The 24,254-nt window shown below is 51.3% G+C and overlaps 2 protein-coding genes across 4 annotated transcripts in view; one reads left to right on the top strand and one right to left on the bottom strand.

The window, feature by feature from the left end:
• Positions 1-10,376: 10,376 nt before the first annotated feature.
• On the bottom strand, positions 10,377-12,375 carry SOWAHB (sosondowah ankyrin repeat domain family member B). Its single transcript, XM_025150257.3, has one exon. The coding sequence runs from the start codon at positions 12,368-12,370 to the stop codon at positions 10,514-10,516; it is 1,857 nt and encodes a 618-aa protein (XP_025006025.2). The 5' UTR covers positions 12,371-12,375; the 3' UTR covers positions 10,377-10,513.
• Positions 12,376-16,525: 4,150 nt separating this feature from the next.
• Positions 16,526-24,254, top strand: part of SEPTIN11 (septin 11) — a 53,275-nt gene continuing 45,546 nt past the window's right edge. For 2 of the 3 annotated variants that reach the window (XM_420591.8, XM_004941161.5), the window contains exon 1: positions 16,526-16,565. In XM_420591.8, coding sequence (XP_420591.4) covers positions 16,539-16,565 — 27 coding nt within the window. In that variant the 5' untranslated portion in view covers positions 16,526-16,538. Of the gene's footprint in view, positions 19,962-24,254 lie in introns of all 3 variants that reach the window. The other variant, XM_040699718.2, reaches the window with a different exon arrangement.

Here is a 24,254-nt window from a genome sequence, read left to right as displayed (position 1 = left end):
AGCCAGCTAAACATAAGCCAGCAGCGTGCTCAGGTGGCCAAGAAGGCCAATGGCATCCTGGCTTGTATCAGAAATGGTGCAATCAGCAAGAGCAGGGAGGTGATCATCCCTGTGTGCTCAGCACTGGTGAGCTGCACCTTGAGCACTGCATTCAGTTTTCAGCCCCTCACTACAAAGAAGGGCAACAAAGCTGTGAAGGATCTGGAGCACGAGTCTTATGGGGAGTGGCTGAGGGAACTGGGATTGTTCAGTCTGGAGAAGAGGAGGCTCAGGGGAGACCTTATGGCTCCATACAACTCCCAGAAAGGAGGCTGTGGCAAGATGGGGAGCAGCCTCTTCTCCCTGGTAACAGAGATAGGACAAAAGATAATGGCCTCAAGTTGTACTGGGGAGGTTCAGGTTGGATATTAGGAAACATTTCTTCTCCAAAAGAGTGGTGGTGCAGTGGCACGGGGAGGTGGTGCAGTCACCGTCCCTGAAAATGTTCAAGAAGTGTGGAGATGTGGCACTGAGGAACACGGTCAGTGAGCATGGTGGGGGTGGGTTGGGGGTTGGACTGGATGGTCTTAGGTGTCTCGCCAACCTTAACGATTCTATGTATTAGAGCACTGACAGTTTTACACTTTGCAAAATCAGCCAAACATTAGTCTCAGACACCAGTGCTGAGATGGCCAATGCATGGGCATCTCATGGGCAACTCATGGGATTGCCATGCATGCAGGCCCTTAGAGCTCCTGCTGTCTGCTAGTTTTTGGGGAAGTGTTGCACCTGCCAGGCAGCTGTGGCAGAGGCAGGGAGAGGCAGTCATCTCCTGCTCTTTTAGAGGGTGATGCCTGGAGGAGTTTTCTCAGGGTGGTTAATGAAGGGTGCTCTCCCAGCACGCGGCCCTGGAGACTCACTCTTGAGAGCTGGAGGCCCTGCCAGCACCCAGCGTCCAGCTCCAGCTCTTAGCTTCTCACTTCATTCATACAGGCTGGAGGCAGACAACTGGCCAGTCTGATTTTCTCCTAACAGTCTCCAGAAATGCCCCAGATTTGCTTTAAAAAATGTAAATGCCAAACAGATGCAGTATGCTGATTACTGCTCTTTTTAATCTTCTACGAGAGAAAAGACACCCTAGCCCTTGGCGAGTCCTCTCTCTGGCTAATGACACATGCCATTAAAAATTGCATGCTACAGGAATACTCTGATTTCGGGGGGGCTGAGCACCCAACTTCACCCAGCTCTGGGAAGGACGAAGCTCGGGAGGCACAGAGCCTCCCTGGGCATTGCTTCTGAGAAAAGGCTGTGCTGGAGGAGGGGTTGGAGGCCCAGGCCACTGGGGATGCTCGCTGGGGCTGCGTGGCCACATACCACTACAGCAATTTATCCCAGGTCACTTCCGGATTTCAGCTTCCCCTCTATTAAAAGGGAAGCACCTCTATTCTAAGTTAATTAGAAAGTAAGTTAATTAGAAAGAACGTCTCGCACTTTCTCACTGAGAGATGAAAGGATTTCGCTGATCTCTTCAGTGGGATTTTAAGCAAGCCTCAACACATTTATTTCCCTCCTTACCACTGACTCCAGCTGACAGTCCCTACGTTCATCTCTTGGTGGAGCAGATCCAATGCGGCTTTGTCATTTGAGGTTCATTTCACTTTAGCATACCCCATATCTTATAAACCTGCAGATGGCAAACACCTCCTCAGTGCTTATTCCTGCATCCCTGAGGAGCTGCTTACAGTTGCTCATCTGAGGTCCCTGCTACTCTGAACTCACTTACAAATCCTCCACTGTTATGCTGCACCTCCCCCTGCTGGGCCACCCTTTTTCCCATTTCATGCCACTTTAGAACCTAAGATGCACATTACCCAGGATAAATCCAGTCAGCCCTCCAAGCAGGTGTTTTCAACTCTGTCAATTTGTGGTATTTATTTACAACAGCATTACCTTTACATTTGTGTCATCTATGGCCACATTGCAAACCTTTGCAATAGTGATCACACCCTGAAACACTTCCTCCCTGGGATACCACAGTAGGACAGCAGCATTTCCCACGCATTACACATTGCTCGGGTTGTCTTGAGAGCTGCAGGGAAGCTTGGGCAAGCATAACCTGCATCAGCGATAAAATAAAGCAAGCAGTGAAGTCATCCTTCCCACCTTTTCCATACAGCAGAAGGTACAGGCTACGTCTCTGTTTTCCCTCAGCAGCTGAGGAAAGCAGTGTCTGGTGGCCTATTCGGTGATTTCTCCTTTCTACTGTTTTTTAAGGCTTGGCTTTCTTTACATAACTAATCACGCAAAACCTGCAAGGCAGCGGTTGCTGAATGACCCTGGAGTAGTTTTTTTTGCAGCTTTGCTCAAACCAGTAGGAGAAAAATGCCTCACATCGTTGACTTGGAACAGGATGGGACCCAGACCTGTGCACCAGCCCTCCGTCCACCAAATCCTCTCAGCAACCTGAAGCTGGGCTGATGTAAAAGAGCTCTCCTCTAGCCTGCCATGCAGCACGTACAGCATGCCAGGATGGTTTAGAAACTGAAACCATCTGGAGTTCCTTCCCCACAAAGGCGTTTGTGTGCCAGAACTGGTCTCCTTTGAGCCACCCACACAGTGAAAAGGAATTGTATTAAAGCTGGCTCAAATGTTTCAAATTCAGGTTTCAGGCAGGAGAAAATTGTCAATTGGAGTTTGAGGAATGCCTTGCAAAGAGCAAGCTGGTTAAAAGACCTAGCAGCAGACTTGGAAGAACCACTAAGAGTGACGGTTCAAAGTCCCGAGATACCGAAGTGCAATCAAAATAATGCTCCTTGGATTGAAACTTCTTCCCTTTCCTGCCCTCTTCTGCGTCACTGCATTTTCTCAGGCAGACTTAGGCTTTACGTGAACCGAGTCTTGTGTCATGAGGGCTCCCTCGCTTCAGACACAAACTCTAATCTTCTGTGTGTCGAAGTGCAATAAACAAAGACACGCTCAGGTTTGAGACCAATGTTATTGGGTCCCCTTAGCACAATGCTTTCATCACTGTTAAATCAAATTAATGCAGGGAAGCGTCCTAAGAAGAGCTATAAAAGCCTATTATTGTCATTATGAAATAGGACAGCTAATCCCCATACAAAATGCCTTGCAGTTTGGGAACGTGAGCCCTCTGCAGCCGCATTACATCTGCCTGAGAACAGAGGCCTGCTGGGGGTGTTGCACAGGGTGCTGCCACAAGAAACAAGATGTACAAAAAGATGCCAGGAATATCTGAGGGTTCTGGCAAGAAGCCATCACGTCTGGGAGCTGTCTGTGGGTTGCTGCTCTCTGTGCACCTCTTCCTAGCAGGGAGAGCATCAGCACCTGGTGAGATGCAGTAGGTTCCAGGAGCCATTTGGGAAAAGGAGCAGAGGAAAAGTAAGAAAGACAGCACATTGACCTTCTCTGCACAGGGCTAACAGGAAGGTCTGCTGATATTCCTTGCAGGTTGGATATTAAGAAAAAATTCTTTTCTGAAACAGCAGTCAAGTATTGGGACAGGCTGCCCTGGGAAGTGGTGGAATCACCATCCCTGGAGGTGTGGCACTGAGGGACGTGGTTAGTGGGCATGCTGGGGAAGGGTCAGCAGTTGGACTGGATGATCTTAAAGGTCTTTTCCAGCCTTAGTGATTCTGTGACTCAATGATTCTGTGATTCAATGAGTATCAGCACCAGAGCTTGTAGATTTCTTTGGGAAATTTCTTCAGTGCCCAGGCTTAAGGAACCCTGGGGCTGGGGGGGGGGGGGGGAGGGAAACTAAGGTGTTGCTGCTATTGATGTGCAGCAATCTCAAAAGTCTTATGTCTCCTCCGCAGTTTTCTCCCACTGATGGTAACATTACAGCAGCAGCTATGTTAGCAGCCCCTCTTCACAACAGTGCCAAACTGGATGGTCATTAGCATGCAGTGCACATCTTCAGCCACCTCATACTGCTGCCGCCCGCTCAGCACACCGAGTACGCAGGATTGTGTGCCATGCACATCACATGTCTGGGCTTCACATGCTGCTAAAATGAATTTCAACTACTTTGTACATTTTAAACAGTTGCCCCTACCAGTTTGGCTCCAGCAGCAGTAAACACAAGTGTGGTTGTGGCAGATTCTGACATTGAGAATGGCCCCAATGCAGGCTGGCTTTACAGGCCGTGGTAGCAAGGCAGAAACTGGACATGTTTGGGCTTTTGTTGGACATGTTCCAGGAAGCTCCTTGACCTTCTTATGTAAAGGCACAGAGCAGGTTCGGGCTTTAAATCAGTACGTAAGGCACACAAATTAGTTGGTTGCCTGCCTTCTGTGATTGATGACAGGCCACTTCTCAGGTGGCTAGAAGGGGACATCTCAGGTCACAGCTGAAGAAGAAAGCCAGTTTGGAATATCTACACACACACACACCTTAGGAAACATACCTGCACATGGTAGTCCAGCAAATTCTGTTTGGAAGCAAGAGCATCATTACTGTGCGCTGTGGGCAGATCAGAAACCCTGCTCCCAAACCCCCTGAAGGCTGTGGTGATCTCGCTTGCAGCTCCTGGGTGGGTCCACAAAGAATTTCTGGCCACAGCATGATGAACTGAAGCAGCAGAGAGCCCTAAGCACTGTAGGATGCAAGGAAAAAGGAAGGCAGACAGGGTTTCTCACACTGACAGGAAGCAGGAAATTGTGAGGGTGACTCGTGGCATGGGTTGAGCCATGCCCCCAAGTCCCATGCGAGACCAAAAGGCAACTGAATGCTGCTGCCACCACATCAGTCAGAAAAGGTGACAGACTCCGCCAAGGCAGTAAGGCACTGCCCTGCCATGGTATGTGAATGTACAGCACTCTGTGCTCACCTCTAGAGGAAATAGCCATCTGTCTGAGAGAGGCTGGCAGAATCCCACAGCAGCTTTGGAAGCCTCAGTCCTAGGATGAACAAGCATCACACCTACAGAAATCTGCAAGACATCGGCATCCAGGGGAAGCACCACTGTATGTACCCTTCCTCTTGGCCACAGTCAGGAGGAATAGAACTTGTATGGATGCTACATCTGCATGCATGGGTGTTTTGTCACCCCCTCATGTCAGGAAGGGCCCAGCCGAGCCTGTCAGCATGAGGAGCAGACGCCACATGAGCAGTGCCTGGTTGCTGGCATTCCTGCCAAGGCACAACTACTCCATACCACGGGGAATCCAAAGGTGTTTTCTTTCTTCAAAAAGAGTCAGCTTCTCCAGAGCGCCTCAGGGAGGTTGCAGCGCTGGAGATGAAGCAGGTCAGCACTTTGGACCCAGAGTCCCTGCTTTCAGAGGTCCCACCTGCTGCTGCTGGCAGCCCCGGAGTCTCCCCACTGTCAGTCCTCCCAGAAGCTAAAAAGCCATTCAATCTGAAGTCAGCAGGTGACACTATCAGGAGGAGTAGGCTTGGTATAAAGAAGGAACCAGAAAGCAAGGAGAGGGGAGAGTTGTGAGCTGTTTCCTTCAATCATCCACTCAGTATTTATGAATCAAGAAGACAAAAAATCAAAGTCAGATGCAGATAAGTCCTGAACAGAAAGATGAACATTTTCCTTGATCGTGCCGTTCAGCTGATGACTAAGCCAGCTCTATTGTTTATGCAAAGAAAAATGCGTAAGTTTCCTTGACGATGCCATCTGTGTCTTTACCTTGGAGGCAGCACTGCCAGGCTTACTGACCTCCTCTGGATGGGCGTTATTCCAGCCACTTGCCTAGGAGCTGCCCTGCCTTGGGAGGAGCATTTATTTGCCTGTTTTTAAAAATCACTTCAGCCACATCTACTCAAAGAGATAAAGAGCTGGATAGCTTTGCACAGTGCAGTGTAGTTCCTTGTCTTTTTCTGGAAACAGATGTGTTTTGACATATACATACTATATGTTATGAAACAACGTTGCTTATCCCTCCTTCCTGGAAGAGGCTTTATATTTAGGGATTTCTGATAATTTTGTCAGCCTATTGCTGCAAACTAGCTTCTCCTGCCCTACATATTTCTTGTCTTTGCCCATGTGCTGTAATAAGCAGAACTGAGCTGAGGAGAGCAAATACAAGACTATGTGCTTGTGGCATATAACCATCAGCCAAAAAAAAAAGATAATTCAAGACTCAAGCTTCACTTTCAATGTCGCTAGCATTGTGACACTAGCTGAAGCTGCAAGGGTACATAGGGGGGCAGAACTGCTGCCCCAGTCTCTTCACAGCCTCTGCTGGAGCCCTACAGGCTACACATGAGCAACATCATTTGCCCTCAGGCTCACTGAAGTACATTTTGCTCTGAGCCCCACACCTCGGCCACTAGCAAGGCACCTGGCTCTGAGGAAAACCCCTACCCTCATGCTTATCAGCTCCCCATTGTGTCTGTGGGCTGGGAGAATGCAAACCAAAAGATCAAGTGCTGGCTGCTGGTAGTCAAGGATGGGGTGCTAGACTGCTGTCAGCCCTCTTGGCAATGGCTGCAGCCCCGTGCACACATTTACCCCTGATAAATGAATAGCCCAAATCCTCACACTGCAGATAGGTTCACAATAGAGCATGAGAAACATGAGGGAGATAAGAAGGGCGAAGTGCTTGTTGGTGGAGGAAGCTGAGCTCTGCATCCCTGTAGCAACAGTGCACTCCCAGTTAAAGCCTGGGACTTTCTTGCCCTTTCCGTAAGTGGGGCACAGGACCTTCCCCTTCACACTAAGCAATCCTTTCTGTTTACCCGTTGGCACGCAACTCCCAGGCGGACTTTGGACAACCTAAGATAACAAACACTCTGCCCTTGGCTGTGCAAAGCTATTTGGCCCCTACCGAGTTAGGGGAGTCCAGGCGTGAGACACAGTGCTGCACATTCTTGCCGTTTCCACTTCCACTGAAATACTCAGAGCTACATCAAACCCTATAAAACACCTTTGCTAACTGTCATCAGTTATCAGTATGCATCCCCAGGTTTGTTCTATCAGGTCAGACTGTCTGCTCCAGTGAAGGGAGCACAAGGTTTGCAGGATGTTCCATTCCCACAGGCAGACTGCTGACCACTGACTTGAACGCCTCCAGGATGGTAACACCACCACCCCCTTGTGCAGCCTGTGCCAACACTTGACCACTCCTTCTGAGCATAAATTTCTCCTAATATCCAACCTGAACCTCTCCTGGTACAGCTTGAGACTATTTCCTCTCAACCTGTCATAGATTAACAAAGGTGTGGTAAAAGGATATCCTTAGCTTAAACTAACAGTGTTCTACTGTGCTGCTTGGCTGCTTTGCCGAAGAACACCTTTAATTGCATGAAAGCTTTTTGGGATGTATGAGCTGAGATTACCAGTGTGCTGCTCCTTGACTAGGAAGTTAAACGTGCGTTTGGTGTGTCTGTAGGTGGGAAGCTACTCCACGAGAAGGAGAGCTTTCATTTGCTGGGTGGGAGGAGCTTCCTATCTTCAATCTGTCATAAGATATGACTCCGATGGAGGTTTACACCACCCAGCATAAATGAAGGCTGACTTAAGTGCTGGTCTTGTCAATGCGTGGGTTTTAAGAAGCCATTCTACCAAGCTTAAGTGATGAAGACCTGTGAGCAAAGGACAGTCTGTGACTAACAAAGACAATTAATGGGTGAGGAATCGCATCAGGCTGCCAGCTCACCTGCACAACTTCTGTTAGCCAGGCTGCAGCATGAGTCTAATCAGAACTGCGATTTGGGAACATAAATGAGACCTTAGCAGAAGCTCCATGAATCAGATGAACGTCCAGTTCTGCTGAGCTGCCTGCTTTTAGCAATCTGCTCAGCTGGTGTGGCAGCTGGAGCAGGGAGGTGATGAGAAGAGAAGGTATAGCACTTTCAGCTTTACACTGACTTTATAAGGCCTTTATAAGGGAATAAGCACCTCTCCGGTTTGTCAGAATTAAGCACTGGGGAGCAGCAGGGTGGACTTTATCATAGTAAAGCGGGAGGCATGTTTCCAAAGTGATGTGAGGAGAGGGCAGAGTTCTGTGTCAGGGTGGTGCAGATCAGATGCCTGGGTTGGGTGTGAGCACAGGAGCCACATCTACCTGCGATGAGGAAACAGCCATGTGTACCCAGCTGGAAGGGGCCAGGCAGGCTGAGTAGGTAGCAAGGAGAGAAGGAGCATGTTGAAGCAGAGGTGCTTGGGCTGCACGTGAACGTGTTCACAGTGGGTTGCTGCTGGGGAACAGGACCTAGGATGCCTGTATCACTCCGCCTCCCATCCTCAGCGTGCTAAAGATCAATTTCACCTTTTCTGTGCCTATTTCCCCGGCAGAAAACCTGGAGAATAAGGCTTTCTGCAGCGTAAGCAAATGGTTATTCCCACAAGCAGTGACCGACTTCCATAAAAAGCTGTGCCTTGCAAGAGGTGTGCAGTGTTACTGGTCTTAGCAGTCCTAGAACTCCTAAGCAATCCCAGGATAACAAAGCAGTGTGAAGGCACCCTGGGTCTGATAGGAAAGGGTCTTTGCAGTCCAAGACTTCCTAAGGGTGACATTATAACTTAAAAATTGGGGAACGCAGCCGGACTGTGCCATCTCTACAAAGTTCCTACAATGACTTCCCAGGTTTGTCAGCTTGCTGATCGGAAGTGCTGCTGAGGAGTGACAGCTGCTCTGAAAAAGGTGACAGACAAGGTCGGCAGCAGAGTGAAGACAAAAAGCATTGCTTGGATTTGCGTCACAGAGAAAGGTCATGGAAAGGCTGTAAAGTGAGAATCCCAAGGTAACGCTGCGCTTCTCAGTCTTTGTCTCAGTAAGGCTGGAGACATGAAGGGGGGAAACCATATGCTGCAGAAGTCGCAGATGGCTGTGGGGCAGAAGTGTGCTTCCCATCAGGGATGGGAGGGGAAAGGACCTTATGTCTGTTCTCAAAATGGCCATGTTCCATCCCCTCATCTGGCTCTGCTCCCTTCACAGTCCTCTTTCTTTTTGGATTTCTTCCCCAAAGCTCTCTGACACCAAAGCTCTGGTGGCATTCCTGGCACCCCCATCATTAGGTTGCTTTTAAGAACTGAGGCTCATGGAAGCCCTTAGAGAGCACTTTCCCTTGCCAGAAGGAGAAAGCCAGGCTGCAAAAAGGCCACTGCCTTTTATGGCCGCAGAGACAGACAGACAGGGTTCTCTTCTGCGAGGAAAGAGTTCCTCCTTCAAATAAACCCCAAGCAAAGTGGAGATCTCAATTAGTGCTTGAGCAAGGGCTCGAGGCATTCCCCAGCATGGATGTTATGCAAGGGTCAGGTTCTGCCACCCTGATTCCTGTTCCTCCCCGAAACTGCAGACATTTAGGCACATACCTCAAATACAGGACCAGTCCCACCTACTGCACTGCTCTGCCCCGAAGTGCCACAGCCGACAGCCCTGCGCTCACAGGCACTGACACCTGCTGCTCCTGGGGTCGCCCAGCAGTGGGAGCATCAGCCCAGCAGCCATGTGCCCCTGTCATGTAGATCTTAGCTCCATATCTGCCTTCACACAGAATCTACGGGAGAGCCAGGCAGCGCTGGTGTGAGGTTAACCTGTTGCATTTTTGGACTGCTCATTTATGCCAAATCAGTGAGCAGAACGCATTTTTTTGTAAGTCCAGTGGGATTCCCAAAGGCAGTTTGTGGTTTTGAAGCTCTCGGGAATGACCGTGCTGCTCATCCCTTCTCTGCACCCAGACCTCCAGTCCCACTCATCCCCATCACACAAACTCCTGTAAGGAAAATCAGGGCTGGGGTGTCTGAGAAAGCACAGACAGCTCTGGTCGTGTACCCACTGCGAACTCCCTGTCTGCCCAGCCTGGATTCCTGTGGTGATGCTTTCCATCCCTAAGGCATGGGAACGGGCATCTGCAGCCACAGCACAGGTACCGCTTCCGAGTGCTTTAGTGAGAGGAAAAGGACCGTGGGGCCGGAGAGGGGGCAGGATGAGCGCCGCCGGGCAGCTGCAGAGAGGAGCGGGGCTGCGGTGCTGCCCCACATTCCTGTCTGCATGGGCTGCAAGGCGGGGTGGGTGTGTGAGCAGCCTCCTCCGCGCGGATCTCCCGCTGCCGCCCTCTGCCACAGCCAGTCCCTCTTCGAGGACGCTTGCCGGAAGGCCAGCTCTGGACCAACTGCATTTTTAGGAAAGGGGCTCATCCCTTAATCTGCTGGAATTAGACAAGGAGCCCAAGCTACTCCCCGGAATGTAGGTGGTGTAAGCAGGTGTTTTGCAAACCCCAGCACCAACAGCAGCCCATCCCTGGGAGAGAAAGCCAGCACTGTGGCCACGCTGCAAATGTCACACCACAGCTCAAGACCCCAGGCCCATGACCCCACTTGTGCTGGTCACTCTGTGAGTCATTCCCCAGGTTCAGACGCACTTCCAGCCAAGGAGCTGCATCCTCTTGCTCTCAGGAAAGCAAGAAATCGAAGGGAGAGCAGAGACATTCAGACAACGTTTCATTGCAATAATTTAAGAGTACATTCTTCAAGAAGTTCAGTTGGATTTGCAGCTTTTCCTGCCCACCTGCCTTCCCCTTAGATCCAGTCTCCTGAGCAGGGGATGCGTGCTGCTGTCCGTCAGTCGCTGTCACTGCCGGCTTGGTGGGATGCTCCCCGGCGGCCGCGCTGTGGCTTAAGGCACGCAGCCAGCGGTGCCCTGCCTGCAGGCAGCGGAGCCTTGCTGGCTGAGGACACACTACAGGCCAGGGGCTGCGTGGGGAACATAATCGTGCCCCGGGGAGCCTGCAGGAGCTGCCAGATCTCCCCGGAGGTGCTGCTGCCCAGGTACTCCCAGGGCCGGCGCCCGCTGCCATCCCGCACCTGTACCTGGCAGCCCAGCTGCAGCACCAACACCTTGATGACGAGCGTGTGGCCATGTATGGCAGCCAGGTGCAGCGGAGTGTACCCGCAGCCCGACCGAGCGTCCACGTCCAACGCCAGCCCAGCCTGGCGTGCTGCTTCGGCCAGTTCCTGCAGGCCTGTCCCATCACCGTGCTTGGCCAGCCAGTGCAGCACCGTGAAGCCCGACACGAAGTCCCGCTGCAGGGCCAGCTCTGGCTCCTCCAGGAAAAGTCCCCGCACGTGGGCCCAGCGCCCCGCTGACACCGCCACCAGCCAAGCGTGCTCCCGCCGACCCAGTGGCACTGTGGGCCCCCGGTTTGGGACGTGCAGGGACGGGCGCCTCTGGGGCAGTGCACGGAGTCTCCCTCTGTCATCCGACACCTCCAGCTGAGCAAGTTGGCACCTGATGCTGCGGAAGACAGGTATTGGAGCTGGGGGGATGCTAGCCGGTGCCTCCTGGGGGTCCGATGCTGGCAGCACAGACCGGGATAGGCGTGGACTGGCAGGAGGGGCCCGGGAGCACGGGGACAGCCCCCCGGGGCCTGCTGGCGGCGGCAGGGCTGGGGGTGAGGGCGGCCCTGCCGTGTGCAGCAGCGTGGCTCGAGGTCGCGCTGGGCCGTTGGGGGTCCGTACCTTGGGCCCCTCTCGTGAGGATGGGGGGAGCCTGGTGGAGAGCGTCTGAAGGGACCTGGACAGGGGCAGGGAGAGCGCATCCGGGCCTGATAAAAGCAGTGACGGGGACGGGCTGTGTCCGGCAGTGAGCGTCTGCAGGGACCGAGACTGCGACAGGGGCGGCATCTCTGGGGCTGAGAGCAGCCGCAGGGACTGGGCAGGGGATGGCTCCGGGAGGGACGGCTGTGGGGACCGGGCTCGAGGCGGCCCGCTGAGGGGCGGCATCCTGGGGCCCGCTGACAGCAGCGGGGACCGGGCTGGGAGTAGCCCTCTGGGGCCAGGCGGTGGCAGGGACCCGACAGAGGCAGACCCGACGGGATGCGGCGGCCGCTGCGGGCACCGGGACGGGGACGGGGACGGTCCGGCGGAGGGCGGCTGCGGCGCCCGGTACGGGGGCGGCCCCTGGAGGTTCCGATAGGGGGGCGGCGGGGCGGCGGCGGCGGCGGCGGCGGCATCGCGGAGCGCCCGGCGGCACTCGAGACAGAGCCCACCGCGGCCCCGGGCAGCGCAGCCCGCAGCGGCGGCCTCTCCGCCGGGCTGCCCCCCGCCCGCCCGCCCCTTCCCCGGGGGGTCGCGCCGCCGGCACGGATCGCAGCGGGGCGGCGGGGACGGCTTCTTCTCCTCCTCCTCCTTCTTCTCCTCCGGCTCTTCTTCCTGCGGCGGCAGCTCCTCGTCGAGGAGGTCGCGGTACCTGCGACGGAGCACGATGTCCTTGGAGGTGCCGGCGGCCGCGGGTTGCACGGTGGCCACGGCATTGACCAGGCGCTTGAACCGCTCGCGGCGCTCCCCACGCTGCGCGTCCGTCAGCGCCGGGTCGCGGAGGAAGCCCTGGAAGTGGCGGAGCAGCGCCGCGTTGGGGGCTCGGCCCCCAGCAGCCCAGAGGAAGTCCAACACAGCCTCCTGGCTCAGCTCCCGCGCCATGCTCCGGCCGCTCGGCGCTGCGCCGCGCCGGGAACCCGCCTCCGCCGTGCCCGGCCTCTGCGCCTCTCCGCCTCCCGCGCCTTTGCCCCGGGTGGCGGCCGGGGACGGCTGCGAGGGAGTGGGGATGGGCGCAGCGCTGCGGAGGCGATCGTGTACCGCTCATAGAATCGTGTAGTCATCGAATCGCGAAGGTTGGAAAAGACCTCTGAGATCATCGAGTCCAGCTGTCAACCCATCCCCACCGTGCTCATTAACCGTGTCCCTCGGTGCCTCATCTACACGTTTCCTGAACGCCTCCAGGGATGGTGACCACATCACTTCCCTGGGTGTATGTTACAGCTGAAAAGCGTGGGTAAGGTCAGCGTCCTGGTGGGCACCAACCCAGCGATAGCCTCACAGCCGCGAGGAGTTTGTGGAGTGAGTAGTGTGGGAGAGGGTGTGCTGCACTGTCTGTCTTGGGCTCAGGGAATGAATAGGGGCACAGAGGAACTGAGCTCAACAGACACTTGCTGCTGAAGGTCAGTAGAAGTCCTCACTCCTGCAGGCTCCTGGGTGACCATAAGGATGTAGGTTACTCCGAAAGTAATGCCTCCTATTTATTTCCATGGAAACATCAACAGATACAAAGAGTACAATATCACGATTTTGTGGAGTAAATTCTGAGCTGCAAAGCACTGTTTTTCAACATAGAATCACCGTGGTTGGAAAAGACCTCCAAGATCATCCAGTCCAGCTGTGTACCTATCACCAGTATCTCCCACTAAAGCGTGTCCCTCAGAACAACATTTAACGAGCAGTGACTCCACCACCTCCCTGGGATAGTCACTACTATTAGCTATGCATTTTTGTCAGTGATTAACAAGAACTTGCATGCCACGCTCTCAAAAATCTGTACCAGCAGTGGTGACCCACTGTTTCACAGCTCCTATCATGACATCGTTGCTAGGAAAATGTTGCCCACTCAATCCATCTTTTATTGGCCTGAACGGATGGAAGTCAGATGGTGCCAAATCTGGACAACCCGGACTATACAGTGGGTGTGGTAGGACCTTTCAGCCAGGAGTGTCACTGTCTCGAAGCTGGTCTGGGGCCCGGTGTTACCGTGCTGCAAGAGAAAGGTTGCCCTCTTCTCCGGCCTGCCTGGAAGTTTGAGCCTTCAGCTTAGTCAGCATTGCAGTGCAGTGCTCAGAGTTGATGGTTTGTTCATATTGTGGGGAAGCCAGAAGGATCGCCCCTTTCCTGTCCCACCAGGCAGTGCACATCACTTTACCCGCTGAGGGCTGCTGAGGGAGCTTTTTCTTCCATGGGGAATTCAAATGTTGCCGCTCCTCAGACTGCTGTTTTGATGCCAGCTCACAGTGGTGACACAGTGTCTCATCACTGGTAATGATGTGACTGAGGGAACTGTCACCTTCAGCCCCGTGTTGGTTCAGTTGGTCGTGATATGTGTGCATACGGTGTTCTTTTTGCTCCTGTGTGAGCATTTGTGGGACCCACCTGGTGCAAACTTTGTGGTATTCCAACATTGCCACCATCATTTCCAATGCACTGAAACCAGTATTCAGTGCCGAACACAGTTCCCTGGTCATAATCCACCAATTAATGTGGATGTGATGATCGAGATGCTGTTCATTCCATGGTGTGGCAGTGCTGCATGGCTGCCTGGAGCACAGCTTGTCTTTCACAGCACTGTTGCCATTGCTGAAGCGCACCACCCACTGCCTCACATCAGTCGCCTTGCTGGCATCCACTGGTGGGTCTCCATCTGTGTTCATCAAACATCGATGAGTGGAGGAATTCAGAGGCACACCTTTGCTTCATACACACTTCTACATCGAGGTAACATTGGCAGTTGCAGGAACAGATGTGTGCATGGTGCTGCTCTCAAGCAACTGAGCTTTGCAGGTCTGTGCTTTTGGATTGCTGACTCGAAGCTGCATTAGTTTCTGCTGCAGGTTGGTTTGCCTGATCAATTGCAGGGTGGAGTTGCAGGACTGCTAAAATGTAGCCTCTGCAATATAGGGAACAGCCCCGAAAGAAACTTTTTAGGTTAGAAGTTACAGTTTCAGCGAAGTATGGGAAGTTCTGCAGCACACCTAAACGAGGTTGTTTCAGCAGCAGCGGCAAGATGCTTCCATGCTGTACTACATCCTGCTTTTGGTTTTTGGTGTGGCATAGTGCAGGAGTGTGGCTGCATCCCACCATCAGCATTCACCTGGCTAGGAAACGGGTGCTGGGAGAAGGGACATATACGAAGTCAATGTTTTATTGCCCTGCATTTGCTTTTGGCACAGTCCTCCAAGGCACCTTTCTCCTCCTAAGCCCTTGGTTGCGCTCAGGCCCGGTGTGCGATAGCAGCATGCCCTCAGCAGCAGCATCAGAGAGGAAACGTGTGGAGCATAATGACATAATTGTGATTTCAAACAAGAAAACGGGGTAGATCAGGGAGATAAAAAGTTTAATTAAATAACAGCAGCAAATGACAGCACTGCTTTGAAAATATTGTTTGGTTTGATGAACTGCAACGTAAGCAGGAGGTGCCTTACAGTTTTCTCTGGTATCGGGTTCTCATTTAAACAACACTGCCAAGCATGACCTTGCTTACAATGAAAACTGGAGGGCTTTCCTCCTGAGAAACACAACCCTCGCCCTGTAAGACTTCTGCTTGAAGTTGGTGGAACGCACTCAGGTATCAGTAAATGACCGCTGAAGTATTTGCAGGACCAAAACCAATGCTGTAAGTTGATTGCTTTCAGGTGTGGGTGGGGGCTTTCAGCGTGCCGAATTTCATAGAATCATGAAGGCTGGAAAAGACCTCTAAGACCATCACGTCTAGCCACCAGCCTTTCCCCACTGTGCCCAATGACCGTGTCCCTCAGTGCCACCTCTCCGTGGCTCTTGAACACCTTGAGGGGCAGTAACACCACCACCTCCCTGGGCTGCCTGTGACAACGCATCATCGCTCTTTTGGAGAATAAGTTTTTCCTGACACCCAACCTGAACCTCCCATGAGGCAACTGAAGGCTGTTCCCTCTCATCCTATCGCAGCTACCTGGGAGCAGAGGCCAACTCCCACCTCACCACAACTCCCCTTCAGACAGTTGTATAGAGCCATAAGGTCTCCCCTGAGCCTCTTCTTCTCCAGACTGAACAAACTCATTTCTATGCGCTCCCATGACATCTGTGCTCCAAACCCCTCACGGCTCTGTTGCCCTACTCTGGACACACTCCAGGGCCTCAATATCTTTCCCTCAACATTGCCCTTTTTGAGGGTTCTGGGTAGAGTGGCTCTTTTGCTTCTTCAGGGGCTGTTGGTGTAAGCCACGAGTAGCAGCAACCACAGAACGGGGGCAGGAAGAAGCAGTATTTTGGCACTAAGAGAAAACGAGCTCACCGTTCAGCGTTGCAGCCTCCTGTCGTGAAAGGAGACGTTTTCTTTAGGGAGCCGTACACCTGTGGCTGATTTCAGCCAGGAGAAAAGTTAACCTCTGCTCTGTGCTCACCTGTGTATTTTCACACCCCCTGTTATCTCAACAAATCACCCCGCAGCTGGCACGCACGGTCGGGAAGGCAGTGACACGCTACTGCTTCAAAGTAGAGCAAAAGGCCTTTGGAAAAATGCAGTCAGTCCCCGTAGGGTCTCTAGAATGAAAGATCACAATTCCTTTTGCATGAGGACAGATTCGTTCACAGCAGTGAACTTTTAAGAATGAGGAACTCGTTCTTTTAAGAACGAGGAACGTGATGAACTACAGTAGCTGAGATCCAGGCAGAGTGCAGCGGGTTTCCTTGTCCTGCCGGGTTTCGTTCCTTGCTCTCGCAGACCGAGCTGCCACACGCAGGGAGGTCTGTATGCAGGAACTGGGGAGGGAGCCCGGCCGCAGCATCTTTGCTAGCGGTGACAGCACCTGGGCTCAATTAAGGGCTGTAACGCCCTTCACGTGTGCAGGCAATCGGTCCTCGGAGCCTCTGGGGCTCGATCCCCGTGCTCGAAGCCCCGTTTCCTCGCGCAGAAAGCACGCAGCACCCCGACCTCGCCTCGCCGCCGGCCCCACGGGCTCCCCCCGGCCGAGGCGGGGCGGGGAGGGGCTGGGGCGGGGCGGGAGCGGGCCCGCCCCGCCGGGTGGCCATGTTGCAGCCCCAGCAGCAGGCGGCGGGGAGTGCGGCGATGGCTGTGGCCGTGGGCAGAGCGGCGGTGGGTGCGGGCGCGGGGGGCTGCGGGGGGAGTGGGCTGCGTTGCGTTGTGTTGCGTTGCGCTGCGCGGATGTGTGTGTGGGGAGGGGGACGCTTTGCGCAGCCCGAGCGCTCCTGGGCTGCCGGGCGGCGGGTTGGTGGCTGTCGTTCAGTTCGTTCGTTCATTCGTTCGTTTTCTTATTGATTTATACCCGTGCTCAGAGAGACAAAGGGGTTCGCTTTTGTAGGGAGAAGGGAGGGAAATAATCAGCGCAAAAACTCATACGGTCTGATGTGGGGGGAAAAAAGGAGTCTGAGAGCTCCGCTTGCAGAAGCGCGAGTGGAGCTCCGCCGCGCCCCGCTGGAGGGAGAGATGCGCTCCTGTGCGCTGTCGGCCGGCGGAGGGAGAGAAGGAGGGGGCTCGGCCCACCCGCCTGCAACTTTCTCAGTGCCTGCGAGCGAGGCAGATGGGGCTGAGGGCTGGAATGCGGCCCCTCGTGCCGCGTGTGGGATGCGAGTGGGGTGGGGTGAGGTGAGGAGGTCTCCTTTAACGTTTGTTTCCGGACCTGCCGGGCAGTTGCTGTTCTTAGTGGCGTGTGTGCCGCGTTCATTCTCTTCAACCTCTGCTCACCCTCTTGTGCTTTTGGTGAGCCGCGGTCATGAGCGATCTCAAAACAGCATTCCCAGCAGCCTGCGTGGTGGTTTCACTGCGTGCATTCTGGCTGCAGAAAGTGTCCGTCAGCGTGAGAGCCGTGTGTGTGTGGCAGGAGGGCTGAAGGGCTTCTTTGCAAGCAGCTTCTGGGCAGGCTGCGTGCCTTAAAATCGTTAAGGCTGGAAAAGACCTCTAAGATCATCCAGTCCAACCATCAGCTCATCCCCACTAACCGCGTCCCTCAGTGCTACGTTTCTTGAACACCTCTGTCCTCCGGGGTCGGTGCTTTTAGAGGCGTTTTACCCCGAGGGAACAAGAGATGGAGGAAAGTGGGCTGATGTTTGGTAGGTGCTGGAAGCTTATCTCATATCCCTTCTTATCTAATCCCTTCTGCTGCCTCTTTGCATGCTGCTGTGTTGGTAGGGAGGCTGGGGAAATGATTACATAGTGAAGCTGATGGGCATTTGCCTTTTCAAGCTCTTAATGAGTGTAACTTTAAGGGCACAGAGCCCTACCCTTTGTTGGGGATAGGGTTGAAGGAAGGGGGAAAGAAAGGAGAATGGATCAAGAAGGGAGTTGGTTTGATTTCTTAAAACTGAGATAACGTTCCCAAGTCATAATCTTCCCCATTCTGATGGGATACAGCGTTATGTTAATTGTAAAAGCATGCATAAAAAATAGCTTCCTCGAGCTGCTCTGAAGTGTCTGTGCTTAATTGTAGCTGAGTAGGGTGTGTTTCGGTGGGATGGGTGGCTTTCATTTTAAGGCCCCAATCCCACAGATGTGAATGCACATGTATATCATACTGCCTGTAATTTCGTTGACTTAATAGAAGCTGATCTCAGTATGTGAATGTAAAGGTGTGCATAAGCAAAACTTCTGCAGGATTGGTGCCAGGAGCTGCCATGGGACCTTACACATGGCTTTCATCAGCTGTATGCTTAAGCATTCCTCTGAGTGGCTGTGTGCATATGGTCATCTGCTCTGGCTCTGTCAGAGATTAGCCACTTGCATCCCCCTAGATAGGGGACCATCCTTCTCTTGGGCTAATTCCAACCATCTTGACCAGTTCTGGATGGTATCTCAGCAGTTCAGAGTGTGGAAGAGGGCTCTGTCTTCCATCCCCTGTTCTTTATTTGTTTATCCTAAATGTTTACAGAACTGTAGCCTGGGCTGGCTGAAGGAGCAACACTAACATAAACATACATGTACTATTACCTCCACCTCCTGCAAGTCAAACAAAGTGATGGAAGATGAAGCTGGAATGCAAATTTTGTGGAGGGGGCCATGGAGGAGAATGTTATCCAAGGGAAAAGAAACAGCGCAGTGCACTCCTCAGTCTGTTTTGAAAATTGTTTATAATGAGAGATTGCCAGTTTCCATGGACGGGAGGGAATGAAAAAGGAAAAGGTACGGGGGGGACTGATGGAGCTGAAGAATTGGTGGATTTTGACTTTTGCTGTGGGGCAGCATCTTCAGGAAGTCATTTCCACGTGCGCTGGAGAATGGAGCAGAGCCACCAGGCTCCCTGTTTTTTCATGGTGAAATGAGGGACAAAAACGGTGGTCTTCATCTTTGAGGGTGTTTGTGTGCTTGTCTGGAGGTCCTTGCTGATGAAGGTGGGTCTGAGAGATGCTGGGAATGAGATGGACTGTGGGTGGAGATCCTTGGAAGAGCCTTCTCTTGGTAAGGCATGGGAAGAGGCTGCTTGGAGAAATAGTGGAATCATCATCCATGGAGGTGTTCAAGAATCATGTAGATGTGGCATTTAGGCACGTGGTTTAATGGGTATGGTGGTGATGGGTTAATGGTTGGACTAGATGATCTTAGTGGTCTTTTCCAATCTTAATGATTCTATGACTGTGTTGCTAAGATCGTGAGGAATTGGTTTGAGTGTCTGAGTAATGCTCTGAAATAATGATACATATTGATTAAGCAGCATGCATCTGACAAGTGAAATACTTACTCATTGCTGAGGCTTTGTGCCCCCTTCCCATCCTCCCAGTCTCCAGGAAAGACGGATGGCTGCCCTGGCTGCCCAGCCGAGGGCTGTTTGAAGATGTGCCCTTGGTGTGCTGCCCCCTCTCTAAAGGTTGCACTGAGCGTAGGCATGAGGCTGTGCAGCAGCTTGTGGCTCTCCTTGCAGGGGAGATGCAGAAAGGGTCAGGGTCTTATCCTAGTTTCTGCCTTGACTGGCCTTGTTGATTTGGTTTGTCTCCAAGCTCCAACCCCCTTAAGCTGCAATGCCTCTTGCAGGAGTACCCAGCGAAGCAATTTCACCTCAGAGCCGTTGGGTATGGCCAGGTGATTTAAAATAAACAAATGCTGCAACAGTTCTTCAAGCTTTTTTTAGTACAGTTTCCAGCTCTCTGAACAGCTCTCCAGCCTGCTGTACAAAGTGATGCGTGATAATGGCTCAGACAAACACCGCGGTGCTGTTGGCATTCAGTGCTAACGCTGGTCGAGAGCACTCCTGATCAGAAACAGAAAACCAAATGCAGGGTCTCGGCGAAGAGCAATAATGCTAATAAAAAAAAAGATTGCTCTGAACATTTCTTCTCCTAGTAAAGGCTGTTATTGCCACTAAACTAGCACAACTGTGCTGTACCCTGTGATTGATAAGGAGTCCCAGAGATAGCTCGGATCTTATTTAAAAACAGAGGCTGCTTCTGCCTCTGGAGAAGTGACTGTGTGACCTTAGGAGCTGAACCTGCACCACATGCTTCTGAGACTGCTGAAAATCTGGAGGAGCTGAATCTTTTCCTGGTAGGTTTAGGTTTTCGTGTTCTTTAGTGTTGTCCCATGTAAGGCAGTGGCAAAAAGCAGACTGCTGTTAAGTTAATATATGTATGAAATTTATTTCTCTCTGCTTGTAGCTTCTTTGGATCTTTTGTATCATCAAAGTGAATCTTCTGCTACTGCTTCTGCAACCAGGGTTTATTTTTGGACGGTATCTAGCTATTTAAAATAGCTTAATGAAATACCACGTCTTCAGGTAATTTCTTTACCAGATCAGGTCATGAATACTGGGTGAAAGCTGATAGGAAAAGGCTTGTTAAGGTGTTTTGGTTCTGCTACTAATGTTACCTTCTTTGCTAGTGGCTCCTGAGAGCTGATTTCTATGAAAACAGTAGCTGAAAAAAAGGATTGTTTCTGGAGATCTGCATGCATCTCATCTGTTTCACTCAGGAATCATCCTAACCTCTTCCCCATGGTGGGTGTGGAAGAGGAGAAGCAATGTTTTGACTCCTGAGGGAAATCTGTTAGTGATCTTCAGGACTCACCTGTTTGGATCTGAAGATGTTCTGCAGTCCGTGGGCGGTGTGCTGGGAGGTTAACTGAGTGCAGCATGAAGCTGGTTACGCTTTGCAAGCAAGGGAGGCCACTGTCTATCTGCCAGATGCACACTAACTGCACCAAGTGTGCCAGATGCTTTTCCTGAGCATGTGAGCACGGTTTGAATGAAGCTGATGACAGGCTGGTGGTCGTGAAATGGGAGAGGATGAGTTGGTAAACAGGTTGCTTGGCTTGCTCAGTGACAGTGCAAGCTGTATTTCCCTCCTCTGCCGGAGCACACAGCAAATGATTCCCAGCAAGGTACAGGAGCATAGGCTGCACTGGAGGTAGAACTACAAATCTGCCTCCGTGCTTTCAGGTAGAGTTTACCAGCAGCCAAATCTTTGCATTTAGAGGCATGCAAATCATTTCCTTTCAACCCCAGTGAAGACCTGTCAGCCCAGGGCTGATTCAGTCTGCTTATCGCTGACATTTGTTCTTGGCATGTGTCTGTAATAATGTGCATTACCCCAAATCCTTCAGAGCTGTGTAGGAAGTGTTCGGAATGGTGTATAAATGTCCTAGGCTGTCCTTTTCTTGCTTCTGCGTATGACTGAAGATTTCTATTCTCCATTGTCTCTTCTTGTGTTAATCAGTAGAACTAGGTCTCTGACACACCTGTGAAGTGAGCTTACTTAGAAACAGCCTAACTTGAAATGGTGTCCAGACTGAATTTTGTCAGAAATTGCTGATAAGTGAATGGAAACAGTTCTCTTTTATTGCCAACTTCTGTGGCTGAAAGGTGTGGTGGACTTGCTGTGAGAGGTATAGTGCAAGTTGTAAGCATCAGCAGTGACTAGGGCTTGAAATAGCTGTGTGAAACTGAACATACCCACAGCCCTCAAATCTTTATGTCAATACCCCAAGAGGACTGGAGATTCTGCTGGATCCTCTGGAGGCCTGTTACAGTGGTAAATCACACCACTTAACCACTGCATCTGTAGGTTTCTTCTTTCTTCTCCTCCAGACTTTTTTCACGTCCAGGTTGAGTAGTGGTAGTTCTCATTGTGCCTTGATCAGTCCCAGGGATCTGAGCTCTAAGATCTGTGTGTGTGTGTGTGTGCAGGCACAAGGTTGTAGATACTTAAAACAGAGTGGTTTATTGATCCCATGTCAACAACTCTATCTCTAAAACTCTCCCTGGCTGTGGCCAAGGAAGTCTGCTTGCTGTTCTTATTTGTATCTATTGCTTTTTATGATAATACTTTGTTGGCTTATGAAGTCCAAGATGAAGATTTTTAATACTTCTGAAAATGGTTTCTTTTGTTTCCTGTCTATTGTGTGCAGTATCTGAGCCAAGAAAAATTCTCTGTGCTTTAAAGGAATACTTTTCTGTCACAAAACGCCTTTTATCTCTGAAAATGCCAACCTAATCTCATTCTGTTTCATCTGTCTCATTAATATTGAATACATGGTACTTTAATGTGGCAGCTGAGGCAATGTGGGGAATTTCAGCTAGTATCTGACAACAGCAAGCTGAGATTTAATGACATTTGTGTGTGATCTGTTATAAATAAAGTAATTGGCATTTTTTAGAAACATCTGACCTAGTTTATGGTTCCTTCTGCCCCCCTGCCCTCTCAAATCTGCTTTCAGAGGTTGGTTAGTCTTGAGGATCTGAGCTGCCATCTTGCTTGTGGGAAGATGCTCCCCAATGGGTGTTGAGGCTTGTGTGTTGGGATCAGGAGGAGGGTCCACTGCTCTGGACCCATTTTAGAAGCAATAGCATGAAACTCAAGGCAGTTCGGATGCAGCCATCCTTCATGGCTTTGAGTGAGCTCTTGCAGAGTGATGCTATTTTTCTTGTAGCCTTAATAGATGTTCAGGTCTGGTTTGGTTTTCTGGTGAAGAGGGGGTTTGGTCACTGTGGCACAAGTTCTCGGTATCCATTGGAGGTGGTGAGCGGCACCATGTTGGGGAACTGAATTACACTTAGGAAAAATTGCATACGATTCTCAGCTTTGGCCAGTGGCCAGCTCTTCAACTAAGCAGCCATAAACCCTTCCTGATGCTCTGAGCTGCAAGGAAGTAAGACTGAAAGTTGGAACTAAACTTCTTGAAGTATGCTGCCTTCTGGGGTGTGCAGCTGGTAGTCAGTGGGACAAAGAAAGAACAACTCAGTTTGCTTTCTGCTATGTGATTGTCAAGAAGTAGTGGTGAAAGGGGACCTCAGGTTCTGTGTTTCCATGTAGCTGAATATCCATCCTGCTGGAATTCACTTTGGCTGTTCTGCCTTCAGAGTGATGCAGTAATTCATTATTAGATTCTTGATTACAAGAGCCACTGGGAGCACTGGGAATTAGGGTACATGTGGCTGACATGCTGCAAGTATTTGGGGGCCCCCTTTTGCTAAGTCTTGGGCAAGGAACTTTGGTTTGCTGTGCCCTTGTTTTTTCCACATGTAAGCCAGGTGATAATTTCTCTCCCTGCCTTTTTTTAAGTATGTAGCTGTAATGAATGGATTAGTAGCATAGCCATAGGTAGCTGCATAAAGATAGCACCAAACGTAGTGAGATCTTGTGGCACGGAAGCATTTCCAATCTAAATGCTTCTTTAATTAAAAGCTCTTTCAAGAAAGCTACCATTAAAATAAGCAATATGCAAGTGGATGTTTTTGCGGGGATTTAACAAGTAATTTCAGTAAGGAAGAGGGGTTTAAAAGTGAGCAGTATGAGTAACTCTGCCGACCTCATTTCTGTGGGCTTATGTAAATGCAGTTGAGGGCAGTTTTTACATAAAGCGTTTCTAAAACGTGGTGAGTTTGTCTGGTACAGGCTAGCAACATCTAAACATCAAAGCTAGAGGTGTTATGGTTTTGTTGCTTAAACAAAACTATTACTTGAAATTGTAGCCTTGTGTGTGACTACTGTCTGTTAAGCAGCACAGCCGTGCTTCCCCCGGGTCTTGGCCTTGCCAGGAATGTTGCTCAGAAGAGCAGTTTTTCCATGGGATGTGCTTGGTTTTGATGTAACCTAAGGAAAGCAGTATTTTTCTTCTGTAGCCCAACCAAGCAACCTGATGATTTCTTCCAGTGAGATGAGCCAGGAAGCTGGAAGTATAAATCCAGATGTGCAAGCTGTCATAGAGCTTACATGCAATGAAGGGAAGCATAAAGTTCACACAGGCTAAAGAGCGGTTGATGTTTCCCAAATGAAATAGGTGGTTTGTTCCCATGTAAAATACGCAGTAAGAAGTCGTGGAATCACAGAATGGCTTGGGTTGGAAGGGACCTTAAAGCCCCTTCAGATCCAACTCCCTGCTGTGCACAGGGCTGCCCCCCACTGGGTCAGGCTGCCCAGGGCCCCATCCAACCCAGCTTTGAGCACCTCCAGGGATGGGGCATCCGCAGCTTCCCTGGGCAGCCTGTGCAGTGCTTCACCACACACTGAGTGAACAGTCTCCACCTAACATCTAAATCTTTCCTCCTCTAGTTTAAAACCACTTCGCTTTGCCCTACTGCTACCAGGCAGTACTCAGCCACTCAGTCTCCCTCCTGTTTATAAGCACCCTTTAAAGTCCCCAGAGAAGAGTGTGTGGATGCTGTCCTGTTCCAAGCTAGCCTCGGTGAATGATGTTTTCCTGTACTGTGTGCTGAAGTACGTGTTGGATTTTGAAAGCTGCTCAGGATGGGGAATGCCCTATTTTTGGTTTCAGTGCCTTATACAGTAGGGCTTTCCCAAGCAGTATCCCAGGTGCAGTGGTGCTAGGTGGCTAGAAGGGACA

Source organism: Gallus gallus, chromosome 4 (genome assembly GCF_016699485.2).
Source record: "Gallus gallus isolate bGalGal1 chromosome 4, bGalGal1.mat.broiler.GRCg7b, whole genome shotgun sequence".
Taxonomy (NCBI): Eukaryota; Metazoa; Chordata; class Aves; order Galliformes; family Phasianidae; genus Gallus; species Gallus gallus.
Note: the sequence above shows the minus strand (reverse complement) of the source record. Positions and strands in the feature narration are given on the sequence as shown.

What these genes read in the sequence shown, in the direction of transcription:
- SOWAHB (XM_025150257.3), bottom strand. Translation starts at nt 12,370, where the DNA reads ATGGCGCGGGAGCTGAGCCAGGAGGCTGTGTTGGACTTCCTCTGGGCT.